The sequence below is a fragment of the Oncorhynchus tshawytscha genome, linkage group LG05 (assembly GCF_018296145.1).
Source record: "Oncorhynchus tshawytscha isolate Ot180627B linkage group LG05, Otsh_v2.0, whole genome shotgun sequence".
NCBI lineage: Eukaryota > Metazoa > Chordata > Actinopteri > Salmoniformes > Salmonidae > Oncorhynchus > Oncorhynchus tshawytscha.
This window is the reverse complement of record NC_056433.1, coordinates 77852489-77878811: the sequence shown is the minus strand read 5'-3', so window position 1 is coordinate 77878811 and position 26323 is coordinate 77852489. Positions and strand designations below refer to the sequence as shown.

At 43.1% G+C, this 26323-nt stretch overlaps 1 protein-coding gene across 2 annotated transcripts in view; it reads left to right on the top strand.

Annotated features, from left to right (window-relative positions):
• Positions 1 to 24840, top strand: part of ap1m3 (adaptor related protein complex 1 subunit mu 3) — a 34960-nt gene extending 10120 nt beyond the window's left edge. The window contains exons 2-12 of one of the 2 annotated variants that reach the window (XM_024422327.2): positions 113 to 269; positions 778 to 845; positions 4113 to 4243; positions 8480 to 8627; positions 11073 to 11199; positions 14457 to 14599; positions 14678 to 14743; positions 15018 to 15176; positions 19809 to 19934; positions 22351 to 22426; positions 23492 to 24840. In XM_024422327.2, the coding sequence (XP_024278095.2) occupies positions 113 to 269; positions 778 to 845; positions 4113 to 4243; positions 8480 to 8627; positions 11073 to 11199; positions 14457 to 14599; positions 14678 to 14743; positions 15018 to 15176; positions 19809 to 19934; positions 22351 to 22426; positions 23492 to 23514 (1224 nt within the window). In that variant the 3' untranslated portion in view covers positions 23515 to 24840. Of the gene's footprint in view, positions 1 to 112; positions 270 to 777; positions 846 to 4112; positions 4244 to 8479; positions 8628 to 11072; positions 11200 to 14456; positions 14600 to 14677; positions 14750 to 15017; positions 15177 to 19808; positions 19935 to 22350; positions 22427 to 23491 lie in introns of both variants that reach the window. The other variant, XM_024422326.2, reaches the window with a different exon arrangement.
• Positions 24841 to 26323: the final 1483 nt, after the last annotated feature.

Below are 26323 nucleotides of genomic sequence, written 5' to 3'. Positions count from 1 at the left end.
ACAATGCCCTCTGTGTCGTGTGGTTTCAGGTGTTGATATGCCATAACTATATGTGTGTGCAACACTTTACCCTATTTACAAATCTTCACCCTGTTATGTGTTTTCCCTGTAGGTGTTGATCAGTCGTAACTACATGGGAAACATGGACATGAATAAGGTCGACCACTTCATGCCCATTATGATGAGGATGGAGGAGGACGCAGACTCATCGCCCCTGGTGACACACGGCTCCGCCCACTTCCTGTGGATCAAACACAGAAACCTCTACTGTATCCTGTCCACAGGAATTCCTGTTACTGCTCAGTCAGGGCTTCTTGGTTACCAAGCTTCTGTCTCTCTTACCATGCTCAGGACGACTGCTTGGTTACCAAGCTTCTGTCTCTCTTACCATGCTCAGGACGACTGCTTGGTTATACCAAGCTTCTGTCTCTCTTACCATGCTCAGGACGACTGCTTGGTTACCAAGCTTCTGTCTCTCTTACCATGCTCAGGACGACTGCTTGGTTATACCAAGCTTCTGTCTCTCTTACCATGCTCAGGACGACTGTCTCTGCTTCTGACACATCACACAATTCACAGTTCACACCCTCACTGCATGTCATTTATCTGTACATCTCATGTTATTCTGAACTGGAGGGAAATGCTGTGAACAAATAATCTTATGAGTCAACCCTCTCCGTGGTTGTAAAAGTTCCATGTGAAAAACATTTTAAAACAGCAGTGGCCCCGTTACTTTTCTGTTCAACAGTTTTAGTACATTCTTAAGTTATTCTTCAGTGGTGGCAATGACCAAGAAGAATGCCAATGCAGCCCTGGTCTACTCCTTCCTCTACAAAATGGTGGAGGTGAGTGTGTGCTTTACTGATATACAGTCGTGGCCAAAAGTTTTGAGAATGACACAAATATGAATTTTCACAAAGTGCTGCCTCAGTTTGTATGATGGCAATTTGCATATACTCCCGGATGTTATGAAGAGTGATCAGATGAATTGCAATTAATTGCAAAGTCCCTCTTTGCCATGCAGTGGAAGTGTTTTTGGGGGATTCAGTTCATTGCATTTCAGCCCTGCCACAAAAGCTGACATCATGTCAGTGATTCTCTCGTTAACACAGGTGTGAGTGTTGACGAGGACAAGGCTGGAGATCACTTTGTCATGCTGATTGAGTTCGAATAAAAGACTGGAAGCTTCAAAAGGAAGGTGGTGCTTGGAATTATTGTTCTTCCTCTGTCAACCACGGTTACCTGCAAGGAAACACGTGCCGTCATCATTGCTTTGCACAAAAATGACTTCACAGGCAAGGATATTGCTGCCAGTAAGATTGTACCTAACTCAAACATTTATTGGATCATCAAGAACTTCAAGGAGAGCGGTTCAATTGTTGCGAAGAAGGTGTTGAAGATAAGTAGTTTCTTGGGATCTGTATTCAAATAGTTCACGACGCCCAAGAAAGTCCAGCAAGCGCCTGGACCATCTCCTAAAGTTGATTCAGCTGCGGGGTCGGGGCACCACTAGTACAGAGCTTGCTCAGGAATGGCAGCAGGCAGGTGTGAGTGCATCTGCACGCACAGTTAGGCGAAGACTTTTCGAGGATGGCCTAGTGTAAAGAAGGGCAGCAAAGAAGCCACTTCTCTCCAGGAAAAACATCAGGGACAGACTGATATTCTGCAAAAGGTACAGGGATTGGACTGCTGAGGACTGGGGTAAAGTCATTTTCTCTGATGAATCCCCTTTCCGATTGTTTGGGGCATCCGGAAAAAAGCTTGTCCAGAGAAGACAAGGTGAGCGCTACCATCAGTCCTGTGTCATGCCAACAGTAAAGCATCCTGAGACCATTCATGTGTGGGGTTGCTTCTCAGCCAAGGGAGTGGGCTCACTCACAATTTTGCCTAAGAACACAGCCATGAATAAAGAATGGTACCAACACATCCTCCGAGAGCAACTTCTCCCAAACATCCAGGAACAGTTTGGTGATAAAATTGGCCTTTTACAGCATGATGGAGCACCATTCCGTAAGGCAAAAGGGATAACTAAGGGACTTGGGGAACAAAACATTGATATTTTGGCCATGGCCAGGAAACTCCCCAGGCCTTAATCCCATTGAGAACTTGTGGTCAATCCTCAAGAGACAAACAAAAACCCACACATTTTGACAAACTCCAAGCATTGATTATGCAAGAATGGGCTGCCATCAGTCAAGATGTGGCCCAGAAGTTAATTGACAGCATGCCAGGGCGGATTGCAGAGGTCTTGACAAAGAAGGGTCAACACTGCAAATATTGACTCCTCGTATCAACTTCATGTAATTGTCAATAAAAGCCTTTGACACTTATGAAAAGCTTGTAATAATACTTCAGTATTCAATAGTAACATCTGACAAAAATATCTGAAGACAATGAAGCAGCAAACTTTGTGGAAATTAATATTTGTGTAATTCTCAAAACTTTTGGCCATGACTGTACAGTTGAAGTCGGAAATTTACATACACTTAGGTTGGAGTCATTAAAGTAGTTTTTCAACCACCCCACAAATTTCTTGTTAACAAACTATAGTTTTGGCAAATCGGTTAGGACAACTACTTTGTGCATGACACAAATAATTTTTCCAACAATTGTTTACAGACAGATTATTTTAATTAGAATTCACTGTATCACAATTCCAGTGGGTCAGAAGTGTACATACACTAAGTTGACTGTGCCTTTAAACAGCTTGGAAAATTCCAGAAAATTATGTCATGGCTTTAGAAACTTCTAATAGGCTAATTGACATAATTTGAGTCAATTGGAGGTGTACCTGTTGATGTATTTCAAGGCCTACCTTCAAACTCAGTGCCTCTTTGCTTGACATCATGGAAAATCTAAAGAAATCAGCCAAGACCTCAGAAAAAACATTGTAGACCTCCACAAGTCTGGTTCATCCTTGGGAGCAATTTCCAAACGCCTGAAGGTACCATGTTCATCTGTACAAACAATAGTACGCAAGTATGAACACCATGGGACCACACAGCCGTCATACCGCTAAGGAAGGAGACGCGTTCCGTCTCGTAGAGATGAACGTACTTTGGTGTGAAAAGTGCAAATCAATCCCAGAAAAACAGCAAAGGACCTTGTGAATATGCTGGAGGAAAAAGGTACAAACATATCTATACCCACAGTAAAACGAGTCCTATATCGACATAACCCGAAAGGTCGCTCAGCAAGGAAGAAGCCACAGCTCCAAAACCGCCATAAAAAAGCCAGACTGTGGTTTGCAACTGCACATGGGGACAAAGATCGTTATTTTTGGAGAAATGTCCTCTGGTCTCATGAAACAAAAATTGAACTGTTTGGCCATAATGACCATTATGTTTGGATGAAAGAGGGGGAGGCTTGAAGAACACCATCCCAACCGTGAAGCACGAGGGTGGCAACATCATGTTGTGGGGGTGCTTTGCTGCAGGAGGGACTGGTGCACTTCACAAAATAGATGGCATCATGAGAGAGGAAAATTGTGTGGATATATTGAAGCAACATCTTAAGACATCAGTCAGGAAGTTAAAGCTTGGTCCAAATGGGTCTTCCAAATGAACAATGACCCCAAGCATACTTCCAAAGTTGTGGGAAATGGCTTAAGGAAAACAAAGTCAAGGTATTGGAGTGGCCCTCACAAAGCCCTGACCTCATCCTATAGAATATTTGTGGGCAGATCTGAAAAAGCGTGTGCAAGCAAGGAGGCTTACAAACATGACTCAGTTGCACCAGCTCTGTCAGGAGGAATGGGCCAAAATTCACCCAACTTATTGTGGGAAGCTTGTGGAAGGCTACCTGAAACGTTTGACCCAAGTTAAACAATTTGAAGGCAATTGAGTGTATGTAAACTTCTGACCCACTGGGAATAGGATGAAAGACACAAAATCTGAAATAAATCGTTCACTCTACTATTATTCTGACATTTCACATTCTTAAAATAAAGTGGTGATCCTTTAAACTGAGTTTAAATGTATTTGGCTATGGTGTATGTAAACTTCCGACTTCAACTGTACCTACTGGAGTACACTGCTTGTATCCAACCAATTGAATGCAATCCTATTGTATTGATCCTGTATTAAGTTGTCTGTCTGTGTGCCCATCTGTAGGTGTTTAAGGAGTACTTTAAGGAGCTGGAGGAGGAGAGTATCCGTGACAACTTTGTGACGGTGTATGAGCTGATGGACGAGGTCATGGACTTTGGCTTCCCTCAGACCACAGACAGCAAGATCCTGCAAGAGTGAGTATTGGACTGAGTACCAGTCAATCAATACTGCAGTCTGTCTTGGAAGGCTTGGCTTGACATTTCAGACTGTAATACAGGGGCAGTACTAAAACATACTACCAAACTGACTGATATCCAACAGACTGATATCTAACATACTACCAAACTTGCTGATATCCAACAGGCTGATATCCTGCAGACTGAAATCCAGCTGACTGATATCCAACATACTACCAAACTGACTGATTTCCAGCTGACTGATTTCCAGCTGACTGATATCCAACATACTACCTAGCAGACTGATATGCAGCAGACTGATATGCAGCAGACTGATTGGCAGCAGACTGATATGCAGCAGACTTATGTGCAGCAGGCTGATATCCTGCAGACTGATATCCAGCTGACTGATTTCCAGCTGACTGATATCCAGCTGACTGATATCCAGCTGACTGATATCCAACATGCTACCTAGCAGACTGATATCCAGCAGACTGATATCCTGCAGACTGATTCCAAATGACTAATATTCAACTGACTAATATCCAACAGACTGATATCCAACAGATTACCAAATTTACTGATATTCAACAGACTGATATCCAACATAGTACCAAACAGACTGATATCCAGCTGACTGATATCCAACAGAATGATATCCAACAGAATGATATGCAACAGAATGATATATGTCCAACAGACTGATATTCAACAGACTGATATCCAACATAGTACCAAACAGACTGATATCCAGCTGACTGATATCCAACAGACTACCACAGTGCTATGTAAACTACAGTATGTAGGATACAAACGCTTTAGCTTGTTAACAATACTTTATTTTTGTGTTTTCTACAACATACTACCAAACTGACTGATTTCCAGCTGACTTATTTCTAGCTGACTGATTTCCAGATGACTGATATCCAACAGACGGATATGCAACAGACTGATATCCAACAGACTGATATCCAACAGACTGATATCCAACAGACTGATATCCAACAGACTGATATCCAACAGACTGATATCCAACAGACGGATATCCAACAGACTGATATGCAACAGACTGATATGCAACAGAATGATATCCAACAACAGAATGATATATGCAACAGAATGATATCCAACAGAATGATATGCAACAGAATGATATCCAACAGAATGATATGCAACAGAATGATATGACAGAATGATATGCAACAGATGATATCCAACAGAATGATATCCAACAGACTGATATCCAACAGACTGATATCCAACAGACTGATATCCAACAGACTGATATCCAACAGACTGATATGCAACAGACTGATATGCAACAGAATGATATCCAACAGAATGATATCCAACAGAATGATATGCAACAGAATGATATGCAACAGACTGATATCCAACAGACTGATATCCAACAGAATGATATGCAACAGACTGATATCCAACAGACTACCACAGTACTATGTAAACTACAGTATATAGGGTCCACATGCTTTAGCTTGTTAAAAATACTTGATTTTGGGGTTTTCTTCTCTGCTAAAGAGTGAGTGGAGTCAATTAGTCAACACCTCTGTCTGCACACCTTTCAACTAGATGGCTTGCCAGCATACTTGCATCCAGGCTGGTGACAGTATACAATAGCCTACAGGATTCAGAGGGTTTAGCTCTTTAACAGGAATTTGTTTTCCTGTTTTGCTCCTGGGAAAGGTGCCATGTTCTGACAGAAGGTTCAGCATTCACTTAATTAGGGCCAGGCTACCACGGCAAAGGGCTAAATATGTCTCCTTAATTACATCTTCTTACACTTACAATTGAAAGCCTGCTTGTAACATCATACTATACTTTAGTATTTTTATAATTGCTCAAGCAGACTGTTTACTGTGATAATATGGTGACTGTCTGGTGTAGACATGTGAAGATTTTGCCCTGAGGTTTGATGAGGCCTTTATCAGTGTGATGTCTATGTTGTCTGTGTCCATGGGCCTGAATAGGGCTGATCATCGCTAGACTGTCTTCCATTGAGACACACATACACACATATACACACACACACACACACACACACACACACACACACACAATACCGCCGTCAGCTGGCTGCACTCGACACTCCAGACAGACGAGCTCTGTTCCGATCATCGTTTTGCCAAGGAGACACCCCACCCCACCTCATCCCGGCGTACTTCCATCCTCGCCCTCTTCTCCCCCAATTAGGCTCTTCCACCCCCCAACCCCCTTAAAACACTACCCACCTGACCTGCCAACCATTCCCTTGTCTTCCCCTGTGTGTGTATGTGAGGCAATAAGTGTGTTTGTGTGTGTTGTTTCGTAGTATAACTGACATGACATTCTTATGCTAATCTGTCGATTTACCGCCAACTCTGCTCTCGGATAGACTCATTAGCATTTCTGAGAAGAATCAGGACCAAACCAAACAAGCCCACTTGTCTTTCATCTCTTTCCACTCTCTGTGAGTCGTGATGAGGTGTTGAGATGAAATGATCTCCCTGCTTGAGGTGGGTTATCGTAAAACACAGTGCAGTGGTGAAATCAAACCAGTGTTTTGTAATTTCTTGGTCAATTTTGGGGTCATCTTTCGGTGCCTGTGCAGTGTGCAGACACACATTTCGAGCCACGCTAGCGTCTTCTAATCTGAGTGATAGGGAGTTTCTCAGACGAGCCCGGGGAAGGTTTAGTGGAGGAGAGGGGGTTTCTCAGACGAGCCCAGGGAAGGTTTGGTGGAGGAGAGGGGTTTCTCAGACGAGCCCAGGGAAGGTTTAGTAGAGGAGAGGGGGTTTCTCAGACGAGCCCAGAGAAGGTTTAGTGGAGGAGAGGGGGTTTCTCAGACGAGCCCAGAGAAGGTTTAGTGGAGGAGAGGGGTTTCTCAGACGAGCCCAGAGAAGGTTTAGTGGAGGAGAGGGGGTTTCTCAGACGAGCCCAGAGAAGGTTTAGTAGAGGAGAGGGGGTTTCTCAGACGAGCCCAGAGAAGGTTTAGTGGAGGAGAGGGGGTTTCTCAGACGAGCCCAGAGAAGGTTTAGTGGAGGAGAGGGGGTTTCTCAGACGAGCCCAGAGAAGGTTTAGTGGAGGAGAGAAATTCGGGGGAGCTTGGAGAGATGCAGGCAGAAGAGATCTATCAGGGGGGATTACAGGTGTGTGTGTGTGTGTGTGTGTGTGTATTTGAGGAAGTAGATGGTGTTGCTGTCTGTCACCTGGTTGTTTGTCAGTGAGATATAAAGAGGCAAAGGCAGGTGTCCCACAGATGGCAACGTTTGCATACTGGAGGTACATCATCTCCCTCCTACCCACACCCCATCTCATCACATCATCCCTTCAGACACCCAGTCCTCCCTGGAGGACAACAAGCCTCTCTCAGAACAGTATATCTCTGCCTGTTGTACAACTCAGCACTGCAGCATACATTACTGATAGTACAGCCAGTAGGAGACGGTAGTCATACAAGGTCTGCTGTGTTTAAAGGCACAATGGGATCTGGCTAGTGACATGTAACCACTCTCTCTGAGCTATGGGTGCAAGGCCTGAGAGTCTATGAGGTCAACTTGATTGCTTTTAGCAATTGTAGATTGTACCGATTTAATGAGCACACAAGATGTACTTCAGGTACAAAATAATGATTTGAGCTCAGAGTTTAGTTTAGCGCAGTCTGAGTCTTTTCATTACAATTACAATGTAAACCCCCTTGTTCCAATTACAACCATGGTTACGGAGATCACAACCCAAGACAAATCCTTTCAATAATCTATCTACTCCAGTCAAGAGGTTTATTAAAATGAACTTTCTATTCAGGGGTATCATAAGCTCTTTCATCAATAATGAATAAATACAAGGTATGAAATCACCTAGAAAACAAATATCTTCATAAAATAACTTCCACTGTCCTTCCACTGTCCTTATCTTCATAAAATAACTTCCACTGTCCTTCCAAGAGTTTCTTTTCATCTTGTGCTTGCTCCTCTGTTCTTGCACCTAAGTGGAAAGTGAGGTAGCGATGCCTGTATTTGTCCCCCTCTGAACAAGCCTACATGGTATCTGTCCTCTCTCCTCTCCCCCTCTCTTCTGTCCCCTCTCTGCTCTCCCTGGTCCCTCTGTCCCTCTCTCCTCTCCCCCTCTCTTCTGTCCCCTCTCTGCTCTCCTGTCCCCTCTCTCCTCTCCCCCTCTCTTCTGTCCCCTCTCTGCTCTCCCCGGTCCCTCTGTCCCTCTCCCCTCTCTCCTCTCCCCTCTCCTGTACCCTCTCTGCAGGTACATCACCCAACAGGGTCACAAACTGGATGTGGGCGCCCCTCGCCCCCCCGCCACCGTCACCAACGCTGTGTCCTGGAGGTCGGAGGGCATCAAGTACAGGAAGAACGAGGTGTTCATGGACGTCATCGAGTCCGTCAACCTACTGGTGAGAAGCCTCTTTAATGGGATCTCGTTTTGTTACTATTCTACCTGTTCACTGTGAAGATAAAGTCATGGCAACTCTAAAGTAAGAAACTGCTCAATAGAAAAACAGGGGACACCTCTAGTAAACAATAATTATTAAAGAACACTAGCCAAGCCATAAGTTTCCACACATCTTTTATAACCCTTTGAATGTGTGATGTATCTGTATAGAGTTCAGACTGTACACTATACTGTATATGGCTTGTACTCAGTAATAACCTGCTGATGACGGGTGACAGTGACTAGTTGGGACAGTAGTATGATTTATAAAACAGCTGGTCTGGCTTTGTGTGGCGTAACTGATTTGCGTGTAGGGTAAGACGAACATACAATAGATTAAAGGCCCAGTGCAGTCAAAAACTAGAATTACCTGTGTTTTATATACACTACCGTTCAAAAGTTTGGGGTCATTTAGAAATGTCCTTGTTTTTGAAAATAAATAAATAGTCTATTAAAATAACATTGAATTGATGAGAAATACAGTGTAGACATTTTATGTTGTAAATGACTATTGCAGCTGTAAGCGGCTGATTTTTAATGGAATATCTACATAGGTGTACAGGGCCCATTATCAGCAACCATCACTCCTGTGTTCCAATGGCACGTTGTGTTAGCTAATCCAAGTTTATCATTTTAAGGCTAATTGATCATTAGAAAACCCTTTTGCAATTATGTTAGCACAGCTGAAAACTGTTGTCCTGATTTAAAGAAGCAATAAAACTGGCCTTTTTTTAGACTAGATGAGTATCTGGAGCATCAGCATTTGTGGGTTCGATTACAGGCTCAAAATGGCCAGAAACAAATAACTTTCTTCTGAAACTCATCAGTCTATTCTTGTTCTGAGAAATGAAAGCTATTCCATGCGAGAAATTGGCAAGAAACTGAAGATCTCTTACAATGCTGTGTACTACTCCCTTCACAGAACAGTGCAAACTGGCTCTAACCAGAATAGAAAGCGGAGTGGGAGGCACCGGTGCACAACTGAGCAAGAGGACAAGTACATTAGAGTGTCTAGTTTGAGAAACAGATGCCTCACAAGTCCTTCTTTTAAAAACAAGGACATTTCTAAGTGACCCCAAACTTTTGAAAGGTAGTGTATATTTCCACACTATGAGGTTGGAATGAAAATTATGATAATGCCCTTTAGTGGAAGAGCTCTTTGAAAAGAGCGCCTTAATTTTCAGCCTGTTTTAGAGGGATGAAGCTTTGGCCTGCCTGGTGACATCACCAGGTGGTAAATAAGTAAATAGACTATTAACAAAGAGAGTTCCAAAACTCTCTGCCAACAGCTAGTTCAGAGTTTAAAAATATATTATTGTCACGTACACCTGATAGGTGAATTGCCATAGTACGGCACCCCTGGAGCAAATTAGGGTTAAGTGCCTTGCTCAAGGGCACATCAACAGGTTTTTCACCTTGTCGGCTCGGGTATTTGAATCAGCAACCTTTTGGTTACTGCCCCAATGCTATAACGCAAGGCCACCTGTTGCGCTTCCTCCCTCCCCACTCACACCACTCGCAGACAGCCCGAGCATAAAATGTTGCTTGAGAAATTGCTCTTTGTTAAGAAGCACTTTTTTTCTCTCGTTTTGACCATTTTAAATTAAAACAATCCCAGTAAGGTACTTAATTGTTACCCAGAAATTATATTCAGATCAAAATGGCTGCATTGGGCCTTTAACCTAAACCAGGAAATAGTTTGAGTAAAGGTAAACATTCCCAGGTAAAGAGTACATAGTCATACACTTTACTGTACACACCGTTTACTGTATACCAATGATAGGAAACTTTGGAGGTGGGGGCCACAAAGAAACGTATCTCATCATGAGGGGCCGCAGTGGGTCTGCGTACTCAGGATAGATACATTTTTGTTCAAATTTGATTTCTAATAGTTGGATATATATTTAGAGTGATCATTATTTAGAATGGACAGGCCAAGAAACAAGGTCAGGTTTACAGTAAGCTGTATGAGAAGGTTCTTCCAGACACCATTTCTCCACTTCTTTGAATCGAAAATGTGAGGAAATGATTTCCGATTTCCTGTCTTACAACAATCCTCCGGTTTCTGTGCTAACGTTGTTACACCGGGACACCTATGTGGCCACAACCTTTTGGTTTGGCACGTAACCAGCCCCCTGAGCCCCTGATGTATCCCAGGGGTCACAGACAGAGACATGGCTGATAACTGATTGTAAGGAAGAGCAGGTCTGATGGGCCTCTATTGCCACATTATCATTAAACTGGACAGCTAGATCTCTGAGCTCCCTTTTTGTGACAAGCCACTTTATCATCTTCAGTCTCAAACACCTTCCTTAACCTCATATAAACCTGCCATCCTTGGTTCCTCCTTGTCAAAATCAGAGTTTTTGTGATTAATATTTTTTTCTGTCTGTAACCCTCCCTGTAGGTGAGTGCTACCGGCAGTGTCCTGCGTAGTGAGATCGTGGGCAGCATCAAGCTCAAGGTGGTCCTGTCTGGGATGCCTGAACTCAGACTGGGCCTCAACGACAAAGTGCTCTTTGAAATCACAGGACGTGAGTATAAACACCTACAGTATAATGTCTATACACCATAGCCGTGGGAAGTAGGGGTGCTGAGCTCGGGAGAGAGAGACTAAGGTTGAAAGTCATGCGTCCTCCGATACACAACCCAACCAAGCCGCACTGCTTCTTAACACAGCGCGCATCCAACCCGGAAGCCAGCCGCACCAATGTGTCGGAGGAAACACCGTGCACCTGGCAACCTTGGTTAGCGCGCACTGCGCCCGGCCCGCCACAGGAGTCGCTGGTGCGCGATGAGACAAGGATTTCCCTACCGGCCAAACCCTCCCTAACCCGGACGACGCTAGGCCAATTGTGTGTCGCTCCACGGACCTCCCGGTCGCGGCCGGTTACGACAGAGCCAGAGTCTCTGTTGGCACAGCTGGCGCTGCAGTACAGCGCCCTTAACCACTGCGCCACCCAGGAGGCTCACTCTGGTAATTTGACTGGTAAACTCATGGATATGCTCAAAATGGCTGTCAGTTCTAACTTGAATGGGCACTTCATGCATACTATTTCTCTACTCCGTCAGTGAATAGTTAAAGGACTTTCACAAATGTCTAAATACAATTGCAGGAAGTATGTTTAGAAAGCGAATGGCTACTGCTGAAAAGAGAAGATTAGTTTGTCAGTAGAAGCTACCAGTTTTTTTCCTTCTCAACAACTCAGACGAACAGCACCGTTTTTCAAAGTAGCTCTGGCCTCTCTTGAGACCATCACCGGTATGGTGAGAAGCCTAGGTTATGCACATTCATGCTATCTTCATCATTGGGCGGGGCGGCAGGGTAGCCTAGTGGTTAGAGCGTTGGACTAGTAACCGGAAGGTTGCAAGTTCAAACCCCCGAGCTGACAAGGTACAAATCTGTCGTTCTGCCCCTGAACAGGCAGTTAACCCACTGTTCCTAGGCCGTCATTGAAAATAAGAATTTGTTCTTAACTGACTTGCCTAGTTAAAAATAAAAAATAAAAAATTGGGTGAGTCTGTGCCACTGGACAGTTGATCCAGTAGCTTACTGTAGCCTATAATATTGATATATTGTTTCCCTTATTTTTATTGGCCCTGAGCCAGGTCAAGACCAAGGCCCGGTTTCTCAAAAGCAACTTAAAACTAAATTAATTTTAGAACCATAGAATCCCAGAATGACATGAAATGCGTTTATAAAAGACCATATTTTCCAGACCCTCCTAAAAATGCTTCTTCTTAACTAGGCAAATACGATAATAGAATATGTTATTATAAAGGGATTTTTATACACCCAACTCAATATCTTCCCGTGGCTATGCTGTACACAGTATACACACAGACTGACTCACAAGTACACAGACACACACCAAAAGGTAAGGACAATCATAGCCAGTACAAGATCCCCAACCCAAATAATTGGACTCTTCATCTCTGGAGAGATGTGGTCACAGATAATATGGACAATTACCTTCCATGCCCAAATCCTCACCCTTCAATATCTTAGTTTGTTCCCAATCCTGCCCAACTAACTCCATACCCCCTGCCTCCCATCCCTACCTACACCCCTCTGCCTCCACCACCCCCATTCTCCGTCCCTGGTCTCCCCCCTCATGTGCCCTGGTTGTGGGGCGTCTGGTGGATGACTCTTCCCTGGTCTAGCCCCGGTGCTAATCCCTCCCCCAGGCTACTGCTGCTGTTGGCAGATGAAAGATGGACGGCTCCTCACATGCAGCCTACGGCCTGGAAGTGAAGTGGCATGTCTGGAATAGAAAAAGAAAAGTACTCCTACAAATAATGGATAGATAAACAAGAGAATGCAAAATGGGCTTCTGCACTCTCCCTATTGGGGCGGCAGGTAGCGTAGTGGTTAGAGTGTTGGAAAGTTGCAAGATCGAAACCTCGAGCTGACAAGGTAAAAAATCTGTCATTCTGCCCCTGAGGAAGGCAGTTAACCCACTGTTCCCCAGGCACCATAGGTGTGTTTTAAGGCTGCCCCCCCCCCTGCACCTCTCTGATCCACAGGGGTTGGGTTAAATGCAGAAGACACATTTCAGTTGAATACATTCAGTTGGACAACTGACTAAGTATCCCCCTTTCTCTTTCCCATAGTCAGAGAAAGAAGTGACATTAACTATTCTCCCAAAATGTATATTGCACTTTGTTTTTGCATAACATGCATATGTATGTATGCCCTCGAGGGATCCTACTAAAATCCTGAATTTGGGACAAGTAATTTTGAACCATAAAGGTGTGTTTTGATTACGAAGTCATCTTTATTAATGTCTGTCCTGGCTTGCTACATTGTAAACAGCCTTGTGTGGGTGAAACAGCACCCTCTTCTGGTCAAAGTATGTTAATGTCACTCCACATGAAGAAGATACTGTTGGAGAGTCAGGGCTGTCAAATCTGGGTATATGGAAATCATGCTAATGATACATACAGGAAAGAAAATCACATGAGCTTACAGGGAGAGTTTTGAAGTAGGCTTTGAGAGATATGAGAGCTGAAACAGATCAAATTGTGAAAACGAATAAAACACGGGATTCATTTCTGTGATATGGACACATGACTGTTCTGTTGCCTTGTTAGGGAGATAGTGAACCACAGGGGACAGTGTGATAACCTAAACCCTTCTACGTCTGGCATCTCTCTCTCCCTCCACCCCCTTAGAGCCTGAACATGACTGTGCCTCCTTTTTGACCGTTCCACAATCTCTCAGTAATGATGCTACTAGGGGGACCATATTTACAGTATATTGGGGAGAGTAGCGCTTCAAAGGGCTAACCTGCTGGGATGTCATGATCTGATAGGCCTGCTAGGTCTCTGATCTCCAAAGACTAGACGCTAGCTCTCCCTGGAGGATGGGGCTTTACATTGAAATGTCTCACACACACATACGCACGCACGCACACACACACACACACACACACACAGTATTTTCTAACCCACTCCTGAAGTGGATGTTCTTCCAAAACTTTCTCTTACAACAGCTATGATCGATTGAACTCTTTATAAAGTACCTACGAAGAAGAACCTGTGGTGTGTTTTCTGATCAGGAAGGATGACAATGGAACCTACAGGATACTTTTTATTTAGTATCTGAGGCATAGAAGACGGTACAGTATTTGAACTGAGACTGGAAAACTGGTTAGGGTTGAGACTGGTTAGGGTTAGGGCTTCTATGGACTGCTATGGATATTTCGCACTGATCCAATGTGCACCTGTCAGGCGCTGTGTATCAGGACATAGCCGTACAATAACCCCTCCCCCTTACCTGTCCTGTCAGGAGAGAAAAGTAAGACGGTAGAGCTGGAGGATGTCAAGTTCCATCAATGTGTCCGTCTGTCCCGTTTCGAGAATGACCGCACCATCTCCTTCATCCCCCCCGACGGAGAGTCCGAACTCATGTCCTACCGCCTCAACACCACGGTCAGCAGAACACACACACACACACGCGTGCACACATCTCCTTTGCTCCATGTTAACCTTCTCTCCTCTGTCTGCCAGGTGAAGCCTCTGATATGGATTGAGAGTGTGATTGAGAAGTTCTCCCACAGCCGAGTGGAGATCAAGGTGAAGGTAAAGGATGTCCACCATCATCCGCTGTGTTTTAGCATGGCTCCAACATTGGCTTTCCTATGAACCCTGGCTGCAATGTGGGACAATGTTTGGGTTGGGACTGTTTCCTCAACCTTTAACTTTAGATGCTATGAGTTAATCATTAAGAAAGGAAGTCTTCATACAATAACCTCTGTGTTTCTTCTTGATGACTGTATCCTTTCTTTTCATCACTAGCATTGCACGTCTCTGCTGGTAACCCTGTGACCGTTTGACCTTTCACCTACAGGCCAGGAGTCAGTTTAAGAGTCGCTCCACTGCCAACAATGTGGCCATCATGGTACCTGTGCCCAGCGATGTCGACTCACCCAAATTCAAGACGAGCACAGGCAGCTGCAAGTACCTTCCCGAGAAGAGTGCGGTGCAGTGGAACATCAAGTCCTTCCCTGTAAGTAGCTAACGTCACTGAGAGGAACTAAACATTACTACACTGAACAAAAATGTAAAGTGTTGGTCTCATGTTTCATGAGCTGAAATAAAACATCCCAGAAATGTGTCATTCCCACAAAAAGCTCATTTCTCTCATATTTTGTGGACAAATTTGTTTACATCCCTGTTAGTGAGAATTTCTCCTTTGCCACGATAATACATCCACCTGACAGGTGTGGCATATCAAGAAGCTGATTAAACAGCATGATCATTACAGAGGTGCACCTTGTGCTGGGGACAATAAAAGGCCACTCTAAAATGTGCAGTTTTGTCACACAACACAATGACATAGATGTCTCAAGTTGTGAGGGAGCGTGCAATTTGCATGGTGACTGCAGGAATGTCCACCAGAGCTGTTGCCAGATAATTTAATGTTAATTTCTCTACCATAAGCTGCCACCAACTTCTGAGGCCCATTGTGAGGCCCATTTTTTTTTAAGGTATCTGTGACCAACCAATGCATATCTGTATTCCCAGTCATGTGAAATCCATAGATTATGGTCTAATGAATATATTTCAATTAACTGATTTCTTCATATGACCTGTAACTCAGTAAAAATCAATTGCTGCATGTTGCGTTTTTATATTTTTGTTCAGTATAATAATAACATATTGTAGATGGCAGTTAAGTCAATGCCTCCCTGTTAGTGGGTCATCTGCTACAGTATGGTAATATTACCATAGCATAGGTCCTGTGTGGCTTAGTTGGTAGAGCATGGTGCTTGAAATACAAAGGGTCGTGGGTTCAATTCCTGCTGGGACCACCCATACATAGAATGTATGCATCTGCTATATTATTGTAACAGTAGCCATGTGTTTAAGATACTATTTTGTTCAATCCACCCTCACACAGTTGTACTCTTCAAAACCATACTACGGGTAATTATTGACCAGGGACAGCTGGTGGGAGGAGCTATTGGAGGACATGCTCATTTGAATGGCTGGAATGGAGTGAATGGAACGGAGTCAAACACGGTTTCTATATGCCGTTCCATTGATTCCATTCCAGGCATTACAATGAGCCCGTCTTCCTCCTATAGCTCCTCACACCAGCCTTCTCTGATATTGGCTAAATAGTAACTAAATGGTAAACATGCGGTCTTATCCATTAACAGATTCTGAAGGCTACAGTATTCTCACAGGAAGCAGCACATTTTCTAATAACATGTTTTTACACAGCCACCAGAAGAATCACGGGGAGGTTATGTCTGATAACAGCTAGAGGAAACACTTCATATTGATAAAGACTGACAAGGATACTTTACTCAACCCCATGGCCTAACTATTACATTCAGCATGACTCTGTCAACTCTCTCTGCTGCTGTAAACCCACATCCTTCCTGCCTCTGAGAAACAAGAGAGCCGCATGGACCGTTTAAACAAATAACTATGTGTGGAGGTGGTATTGGTGGTGTGTCGCAGGAGACTGTGTTTATTAAAAACAAAAAACAATGTTTTAAGTGAGAAGTAAGCATTGGTCTGAAGCTGAAAAAGAAAGGAAATTCACATGAGCACCACAATGACTATTCCACCCATGTTCTACCAAGGTTTTCCAGCACACAGCTTTGACCTAGTACGGTAGCTATGTTGGTATTGTACTTCAAACTATGTGTTGGCAGGTTGCTTGGGATTCAAACCTTCTCAAACAGCCTAATTCATACTCTTAGAGGAGGTGCTTCCACAATAATGTGATTTGTACCGCCATCCAGGTCCTCTTGTAGTTGTTTACCTAACAAGGAAGTCCTGTGCACTGTTGATGTATCCTGCACCAGTACAGACGTGAGGAGTGTTTTAATATGACTGCATGGCCTAGCTAGCTTTATTGTGATAAGATCAGGTAGGGAGTGGTTTGGCTTCAACAGGCCATTTGTTCGGGTTTGCAGTGCTATAAAGTACACTATATATACACAAGTATGTGGACACTCCTTCAAATTAGTGGACTCGGCTACTTCAGGCACACTCGTTGCTAACAGGTGTATAAAATCGAGCACACAGCCATGCAATCTCCACAGACAAACATTTGGCAGTAGAATCGCCTTACTGAAGAGCTCAGTGACTTTCAATGTGGCACCGTCATAGCATGCCACCTTTCCAACAAGTCAGTTGGTCAAATTTCTGCCCTGCTAGAGCTGCCCCGGTCAGTGCTGTTATTGTGAAGTGGAAATGTCTAGGAGCAACAACAGCTCAGACGCAAAGTGGTAGGCCTCACAAGCTCACAGAACGTGACCGCCGAGTGCTGAAGCAACACTCGCTACCGAGTTCCAAACTGCCACTGGAAGTAACGTCAGCACAAGAACTGTTCGTCGGGAGCTTCATGAAATGGGTTTCCATGGCCGAGCAGCCGCACACATGCCTAAGATCACCATGCATCGGCTGGAGTGGTGCAAAGCTCGCCGCCATTGGACTCTGGAGTAGTGGAAATGCGTTTTCTGGATTGTTGATTCACGCTTCCTCATCTGGCAGTCTGACAGACGAATCTGGGTTTGGCAGATGCCAGGAGAACACTACCTGGCTGAATGGATAGTGCCAACTGTAATGTTTGGTGGAGGAAGAATAATGGTTTGGGTTGTTTATCATGGTTCGGGCTAGGCCCCTTAGTTCCAGTGAAGGGAAATCTTAACGCTACAGCATACAGTAACATTCTACACGATTCTGTGCTTCCAACTTTGTGGCAACAGTTTGGAGAAGGCCCGTTCCTGTTTCAGCATGACAATGCCCCCATGCACAAAGCGAGGTCCATACAGAAATGTTTTGTTGAGATCGGTGTGGAAGAACTTGACTGGCCTGCACAGAGCCCTGACCTCAACCCCATCAAATACCTTTGGGATAAATTGGAACGCTGACTGCGAGCCAAACCTAATTGCCTGACCTCACTAATGCTCTTGTGGCTGAATGGAAACAAGTCCCCGCAGCAATGTTCCAACATCTAGTGGAAAGCCTTCCCAGAAGAGTGGAGGCTCTTATAGCAGCAAAGTGGGGGACCAACTCTATATTAATGCCCATGATTTCGGAATGAGGTGTTAGATGAGCAGGTGTCCACATACTTTTGGTCATGTAGTGTAGATCACAACATAACAAAGAACCTTAAAAACTTCTTATGGCTGCAGGGGCAGTATTGAGTAGCTTGGATGAAAGGTGCCCAGAGGTGCCCAAAGTAAACGGCCTGCTCCTCAGTCCCAGTTGCTAATATATGCATATTATTAGTAGTATTGGATAGAAAACACTCTGAAGTTTCTAAAACTGTTTGAATGATGTCTGTGAATATAGCAGAACTCGTATGGCAGGCAAAACCCTGAGAAGAAATCCAAACAGGAAGTGAGAAATCTGAGGCTGGTCGATTTTCAACCCAGGCCCAATTGAATTCAGTGGGATATGGCTGAAGTTGCACTTCCTAGGGCTTCCACTTGATGTCAACCGTCTTTAGAAACTTGAATGAGGCTTCTATTGTGTTGTGGGGCTGAATAAGAGCTGAGTCGGTTTACTGGCAGAGAGCCATCTCTTGGTCACGTGCATTTCACATGATATCGACCTGCGTTCCATGGCTTCTCTAGACACAAAGGAATTCTCCTGTTGGAACTTTATTGAAGATTTATGATAACACCCTAAAGATTGATTCTATAATTAGTTTGAAATGTTTCTTCGACCTGTAATATAACTTTTTGCCCGAAGTTATGCTGGACCTGCACGAGCGTTTGGATATGTGTACCTAACGCCCTAACAAAAGTAGCTACTTGGACATAAATAATGGACATTATCGAACAAATCAAGCATTTATTGTTAAACTAGGATTCCTGGGAGTGCATTCTGATGAAGATCATCAAAGGTAAGGGAATATTTATCATGTGATTTCTGGTTTCTGTTGACTCCAACATGGCGGAAAAATTGTATTTATTTTCTGAGCGCCATCTCAGATTATTGCATGGTTTGCTTTTTCCGTAAACATTTTTTGAAATCTGACACAGCGGTTGCATTAAGGAGAGGTATATCTATAATTCCATGTGTATAACTTGTATTATCATCTACATTTATGATGAGTATTTCTGTTGAATTGATGTGGCTATGCAAAATCACTGGATGTTTTTGGAACTAGTGAAATTAACGCGCCAATGTAAACTCAGATTTTTTTTATAGAAATATGAACTTTATCAAACAAAACATACATGTATTGTGTAACATGAAGTCCTATGAGTGTCATCTGATGAAGATCATCAAAGGTTGATGATTCATTTGATCTCTATTTGTGCTTGTTGTGACTCCTCTCTTTGGCTGGAAAAATGGCTATGTTTTTCTGTGGCTTGGTGGTGACCTAACATAATCGTTTGTGGTGCTTTCGCTGTAAAGCCTATTTGAAATCGGACACTGTGGTGGGATTAACAACAAGATTACCTTTAAAACAGTATAAGATACATGTATGTTTGAGGAATTTTAATTATGAGATTTCTGTTGTTTTGAAATTGGTGCCCTGCACTTTCACTGGCTGTTGTCATATCATCCCGTTAACGGGATCGCAGCCCTAAGAAGTTTTAACGAAAATAAATGCTCCAGTTTTCCAATAAACCTCATACCTGTGTGTGTTTCTATGTTTGAACAGGGGGGGAAAGAGTACATGATGAGGGCTCACTTCGGTCTGCCTAGTGTGGAGAGTACTGAGTTGGAGGGGAGAAGGCCCATCACTGTCAACTTTGAGATCCCCTATTTCACTGTATCTGGTATCCAGGTAAGCTAACAGATCCCTTAAATCTATATTTATCAAAGTGGACCCTTGTAGAGCCAGGTATGAGTTCCATCATAGTGCAGGGTAGCCTAGTGGTTAGAGCGTTGGACTAGTAACCGGAAGGTTGCAAGTTCAAATCCCCGAGCTGACAAGGTACAAATCTGTCGTTCTGCCCCTGAACAGGCAGTTAACCCACTGTTCCTAGGCCGTCATTGAAAATAAGAATTTGTTCTTAACTGACTTGCCTAGTTAAATTAAGGTAAAATAAAAAATACAGGCTGGAAGGAGCTGACTTGTGAGTGCGTGTGTCAGAGCGTGCCCCAGAACGAATCAGTTGGACGGGCCTTTGATTTCCATAGGCATGTTTTTTCACAGGAACAGCAAATGCAATAGGCAGCTTGTGAGTTTAAAGTTTGGGGAAGCTTACAATTTATCCTAACATTTTTATGGGTGCCAGTTATGATTATTTTTATATATGCACATTTTCGTGGAACAGTTTCATTTCAATAATAAAGTTTTTGTTTCTTAATATCATGACGCTGGGCAAATTGTGCGCTGCCTTATGTGACTCCCAATCACGGCATGTTGTGATACAGCCTGGAATCGAACCAGGGTCTGTAGTGACACCTCTAGCACTGAGATGCAGTGCCTTTGACCGCTGCGCCAATTGATGCGACATTTTTATTATACTCAAGACACATTATTTTCACATATATATTTTAGACCCTTTTCACTGACAGCCGCAACTCAATCAGCTCAATCTATTGTTACGTTCACTACCCATATTGCGGGCTTCCCAAACACACTGGTGATTTTAAAACGATCCACAGCTATTTTTCTAAAATAAGCTAATGACCCTCTGTGACTAAGTCATGCTCCCCGGTGAAGTATTTTGGATGCTTTTATTTACAGGAGTAAATATATAATTTTGGCGAAACATCAATTTACTTTAGGACGATCCAGCATCCTAACAGGGCACTATGCACCCACCCAACTTTCCTTTCCAATTCACAAGAGGCTGAAACCTGAGATCTGTATATATTGAGGAGATGCTGATGTCTCCACCCTAACAATGGGAGTCTTTGTCCTAAAAGCTTAGGTCTGCATCACAGGAGGTTGGTTGGCACCTTAATTAGGGAGAACGGGCTCGTGGTAATGGCTGGAGTATCAAATGCATCAAACGCATGGTTTCCCCCTCTCATTATGTTTAGACCATGTTTTGTCCCCCTACTGTGTTATTGACTGTATGTTTGTTTATTCCATGTGTAACTCTGTGTTGTTGTTTGTGCCGCTTTGCTTTATCTTGGCCAGGTCGTAGATGTAAATGAGAATTTGATCTCAACTAGCCTAGCTGGTTAAATAAAGGTGAAATAAAAAATAAAATAAATAAAAATAAATGTGTCTGATGCTGTCTGGACAGAAATAATATGACATGCCTTACTCTTTTGGTCCACACAGCATCAGATACATGGTCTACACATACTGAGACAGAGGGGCGCTGTTTCGCTCTCTCGGATGCTTTAACCCTCCTGTTGTGTTCGTTTCATGTTAATTAATTCTGTGTTCCCGGTCCAAAATGACCGCCCCATTATAGATGATTATAAATCCATAATAATACATATATTATCACTAATGTTGTGTTCGATCTTTTTATCAACTTAAGATCTTGTGAACATTACAAGTTGTGAACTTCTATTTGCTATTTATGGCCTGTAGGCCTCATTGACCTGAGCTCATACAACTCGTTTTTGAGTAAAAGATTCTGCTGCCACAGAATGAATGGTGAGAAAGGCCTCAATAAAGCTTTATATACCAGAGCTGCAAGAAAAGTTCTATATATTATTGAAACAATGTTGCGATTGTTTGTGAGAATGCCAACAGGTGTGGTTCCCGTGGTCTAAATATTCTATTGGGGAAAGGTTCCCGTGGGGGTTGCCATTGAAGCCAAGAAGGGATGTGTATGTGTGTGTGTGCTCAAACACACATGCATGTGGGGGTCTGGGAGAGGAAGTGTGTCCATCTGATGAATGGGCATGTGCCTGAACTCAATTTTATACACTAATTGTTGTCTCACCTATTAATTTCTAATGACTGGTAATTTTTGACCGGGAACACCACAAGTGTACAAAAGTTAAATAAAACACCCAAAATGTAATGAAAATCAACCAAATGTATTTTGTGTGTCCAGATGCCCTGTGTGGACAAAGTCATGGAACCTTATGACAATTAGATTAAATTAACTAAAGAAAAATTCAGAGAGAGAACTTTCTGTTGGTGTGGGTCTCGTTCAAATAAATGATCAATATTTTATTTGGACAGGCAAGGAGGTACGGTAGGGCGGGCCAGGGCCCCTAAGGCCTGCCCATAACGTCGTCCCTGGTGTGTGTATGTGCTGAAACTGTTCTTTGCTCCTCCTCAGGTACGCTATCTGAAGATCATTGAGAAAAGTGGCTATGAGGCCTTACCATGGGTGCGCTATATAACACAGAGTGGAGGTGAGACACACACACCATTCGGCCCGGCAGTGAACCCAGCTATTACCTCTCTCCTGAAGCTGGGGCAAGAGGGATTTGAATGATGCCTTACTTCCATTAGGTTCTCTGTGACACTGCTCTGCATGCCAAGGTGGCTATCACCTTTTCATTGTGATCAGCAGAGATAGGGTGAGAGGGGGATGGAGGGAGAGAACGAGAGAGTGAACGGAAGAGAAAGAGGTAGAGAAATAGAGAGTGAGAGAGAGAGCAGTGTTGACTTATTGATAAGGGAGTTGTAAGTAGTTATTGTAAGGCCATAATAACTACTACCCTGACCCTAATGTGTATCTCAGTCACCCAGAGCCCCAATGCTAATTTGAATGTTAATGTGACGCACCACAGTACAGGGGTAATATGATGATGGTTAGAAGAGTGTTAATGTGACACCACAGTACAGGGTAATGTGATGATGGTTAGAAGAGTGTTAATGTGACACCACAGTACAGGGGTAATATGATGATGGTTAGAAGAGTGTTAATGTGACACCACAGTACAGGGTAATGTGATGATGGTTAGAAGAGTGTTAATGTGACACCACAGTACAGGGTAATGTGATGATGGTTAGAAGAGTGTTAATGTGACACCACAGTACAGGGTAATATAATGGTTAGAAGAGTGATGATGGTTGATGGTTAGAAGAGTGTTAATGTGACACCACAGTACAGGGTAATGTGATGATGGTTAGAAGAGTGTTAATGTGACACCACAGTACAGGGGTAATATGATGATGGTTAGAAGAGTGTTAATGTGACACCACAGTACAGGGGTAATATGATGATGGTTAGAAGAGTGTTAATGTGACACCACAGTACAGGGTAATGTGATGATGGTTAGAAGAGTGTTAATGTGACACCACAGTACAGGGGTAATATGATGATGGTTAGAAGAGTGTTAATGTGACACCACAGTACAGGGTAATGTGATGATGGTTAGAAGAGTGTTAATGTGACACCACAGTACAGGGGTAATGTGATGATGGTTAGAAGAGTGTTAATGTATTGCTGTTACGTCTTCACTTCTTGGCAGATTATCAACTCCGGACAAACTAAGGGCGAGCCTGCTGCTAGACAAATAGATCGTCACTCTCTCCCTCTCTCTGGGAGTGAGGGACAACAGAGGACAAGGAAAGGGGAACAACTTTCACCACTGTCAATTCTCAAAGGACCATGTAGTCATCTTGCAGACATGAGGACCTTCAAGACTCAATTTCCCTTCAGAACTCGACTGTTGTCACCTTCGACCTTTGCTGTGTTACATCATCTGGAGAAACATGTTTTATCTTTTTAGAATAATGAACCTAGTGGTTTTCTTACTGGTCACATTGTAAACATTTGTATAGTTGTATTTTCTTCTTAAAGCTGGAAGAATTCAGGACATTTATGATCTCTGAAGTGTGAACGTTGAAACCTGTGTACAGCATTGATATCTGGTTGGTGTGGATGCTAGCGGTTGATGTTATCTTGGGGCCAGCTGTAAGCATATAATCCCCACTGTGTCCAATGAGATGAACACCAAGATAATGAATAGGCCTGCATAATATCAGCAGCTGTGTATTACCATATTGTCGTCACAGTTCCTAGACATGTGCTTGTACTCAGCTGACGACTACGAGGAAAAGGCTGAAGGAATTCTCTGTGTGCAAATTACAATTATGTAGTGTTTCTAACAGTCTTGTGATACAGACACATTTAACGCCTCGAGGAAAAGCTACGATCAAAATAAGTAATAATAATAATACAGGTGGTCCGATATGAAGAGAATGTTGTTTAGATAGGAAGCAAAGTGAACATATCTATGTCAATGTGTCCCCACCAAACATACACCCAACTTTTCCAAAGCAGCTATTGGTTGGTATGGTTACAGTAGTATGTTGTGCGTGCAATGCACCACCCCTCATATCAGTTCTGGTTCTGTCTGCCAGGGGAATAGCTCTGGTTTGCTGTGTATAGGCCTACTGTATGAAATCCAGACCTGGTTTCAAATACATGTTTATTTGAGTATTTGTTATTTAAATACTAATTTTCTGTATATTTGAATATTTTGAAATACTTTCCAAGTGTATTTCCAAATATATTCCAATATTCAACTACTTGTTTTTCCAAATAAAAAATAAATACTTACTTCCAAATGTCTTTGAAAGTAATTGAAATAGCCTAAATAGTATGTGAACCCAGGTCTGATAATCTCATATTAAACCATCCATATAAAATGGCTGATTATGAGGAACAGGACAAATATGACTACACTCGTCCAGATATTCTCTCCAGTGGGGTTTTAATGATTGAAAACCACAATCTATTAATATCTTATTTATTAACCTCTATGTCAATGGGAGACAAAGGGATCTAGAAATACATAAATAACTTTGTATCTTACTATCTTTACTGGTTATCTCTCTCTCTCTCTCTCTCTCTCTCTCTCTCTAATTCAATAGACTTTATTGACATGGCAAGATTAATGACTTACATTGTCAAAGTATACATATAGCAAAAATTGTGGGACCAACAGAAATAATAATAGTAGTAGTGGAAATGGGATTACCATTAACAACAACTACAACAACAATATTAATGAGAATAACAATACATAAAAGCAATGGTAGTAGACCAGTGTCAACATGACTGAGAAGACACATGACCTGGTAGTAGATCAGTGTCAACATGACTGAGAAGACACATGACCTGGTAGTAGACCAGTCTCAACATGACTGAGAAGACACATGACCTGGTAGTAGACCAGTCTCAACATGACTGAGAAGACACATGACATGGTAGTAGACCAGTTTCAACATGACTGAGAAGACACCTGACCTGGTAGTAGACCACTGTCAACATGACTGAGAAGACACATGACCTGGTAATAGACCAGTCTCAACATGACTGAGAAGACACATGACCTGGTAGTAGACCAGTGTCAACATGACTGAGAAGACACATGACCTGGTAGTAGACCAGTCTATTGAGAAAACACATGACCTGGTAGTAGACCAGTGTCAACATGACTGAGAAAATTGTGGGACATGACCTGGTAGTAGACCATCAACAACTGAGAAGACACATGAGTAGTAGACCAGTCTCAACATGACTGAGAAAACACAATGGTAGTAGACCAGTGTCAACATGACTGAGAAGACACATGACCTGGTAGTAGACCAGTGTCAACTGACTGAAAACACATGACCTGGTAGTAGACCAGTGTCAACATGACTGAGAAGACACATGACCTGGTAGTAGACCAGTGTCAACATGACTGAGAAGACACATGACCTGGTAGTAGACCAGTGTCAACATGACTGAGAAGACACATGACCTGGTAGTAGACCAGTGTCAACATGACTGAGAAGACACATGACCTGGTAGTAGACCAGTGTCAACATGACTGAGAAAACACATGACCTGGTAGTAGACCAGTGTCAACATGACTGAGAAGACACATGACCTGGTAGTAGACCAGTGTCAACATGACTGAGAAGACACATGACCTGGTAGTAGACCAGTGTCAACATGACTGAGAAGACACATGACCTGGTAGTAGACCAGTGTCAACATGACTGAGAAGACACATGACCTGGTAGTAGACCAGTGTCAACATGACTGAGAAGACACATGACCTGGTAGTAGACCAGTGTCAACATGACTGAGAAGACACATGACCTGGTAGTAGACCAGTCTCAACATGACTGAGAAGACACATGACCTGGTAGTAGACCAGTCTCAACATGACTGAGAAGACACATGACCTGGTAGTAGACCAGTGTCAACATGACTGAGAAGACACATGACCTGGTAGTAGACCAGTGTCAACATGACTGAGAAGACACATGACCTGGTAGTAGACCAGTGTCAACATGACTGAGAA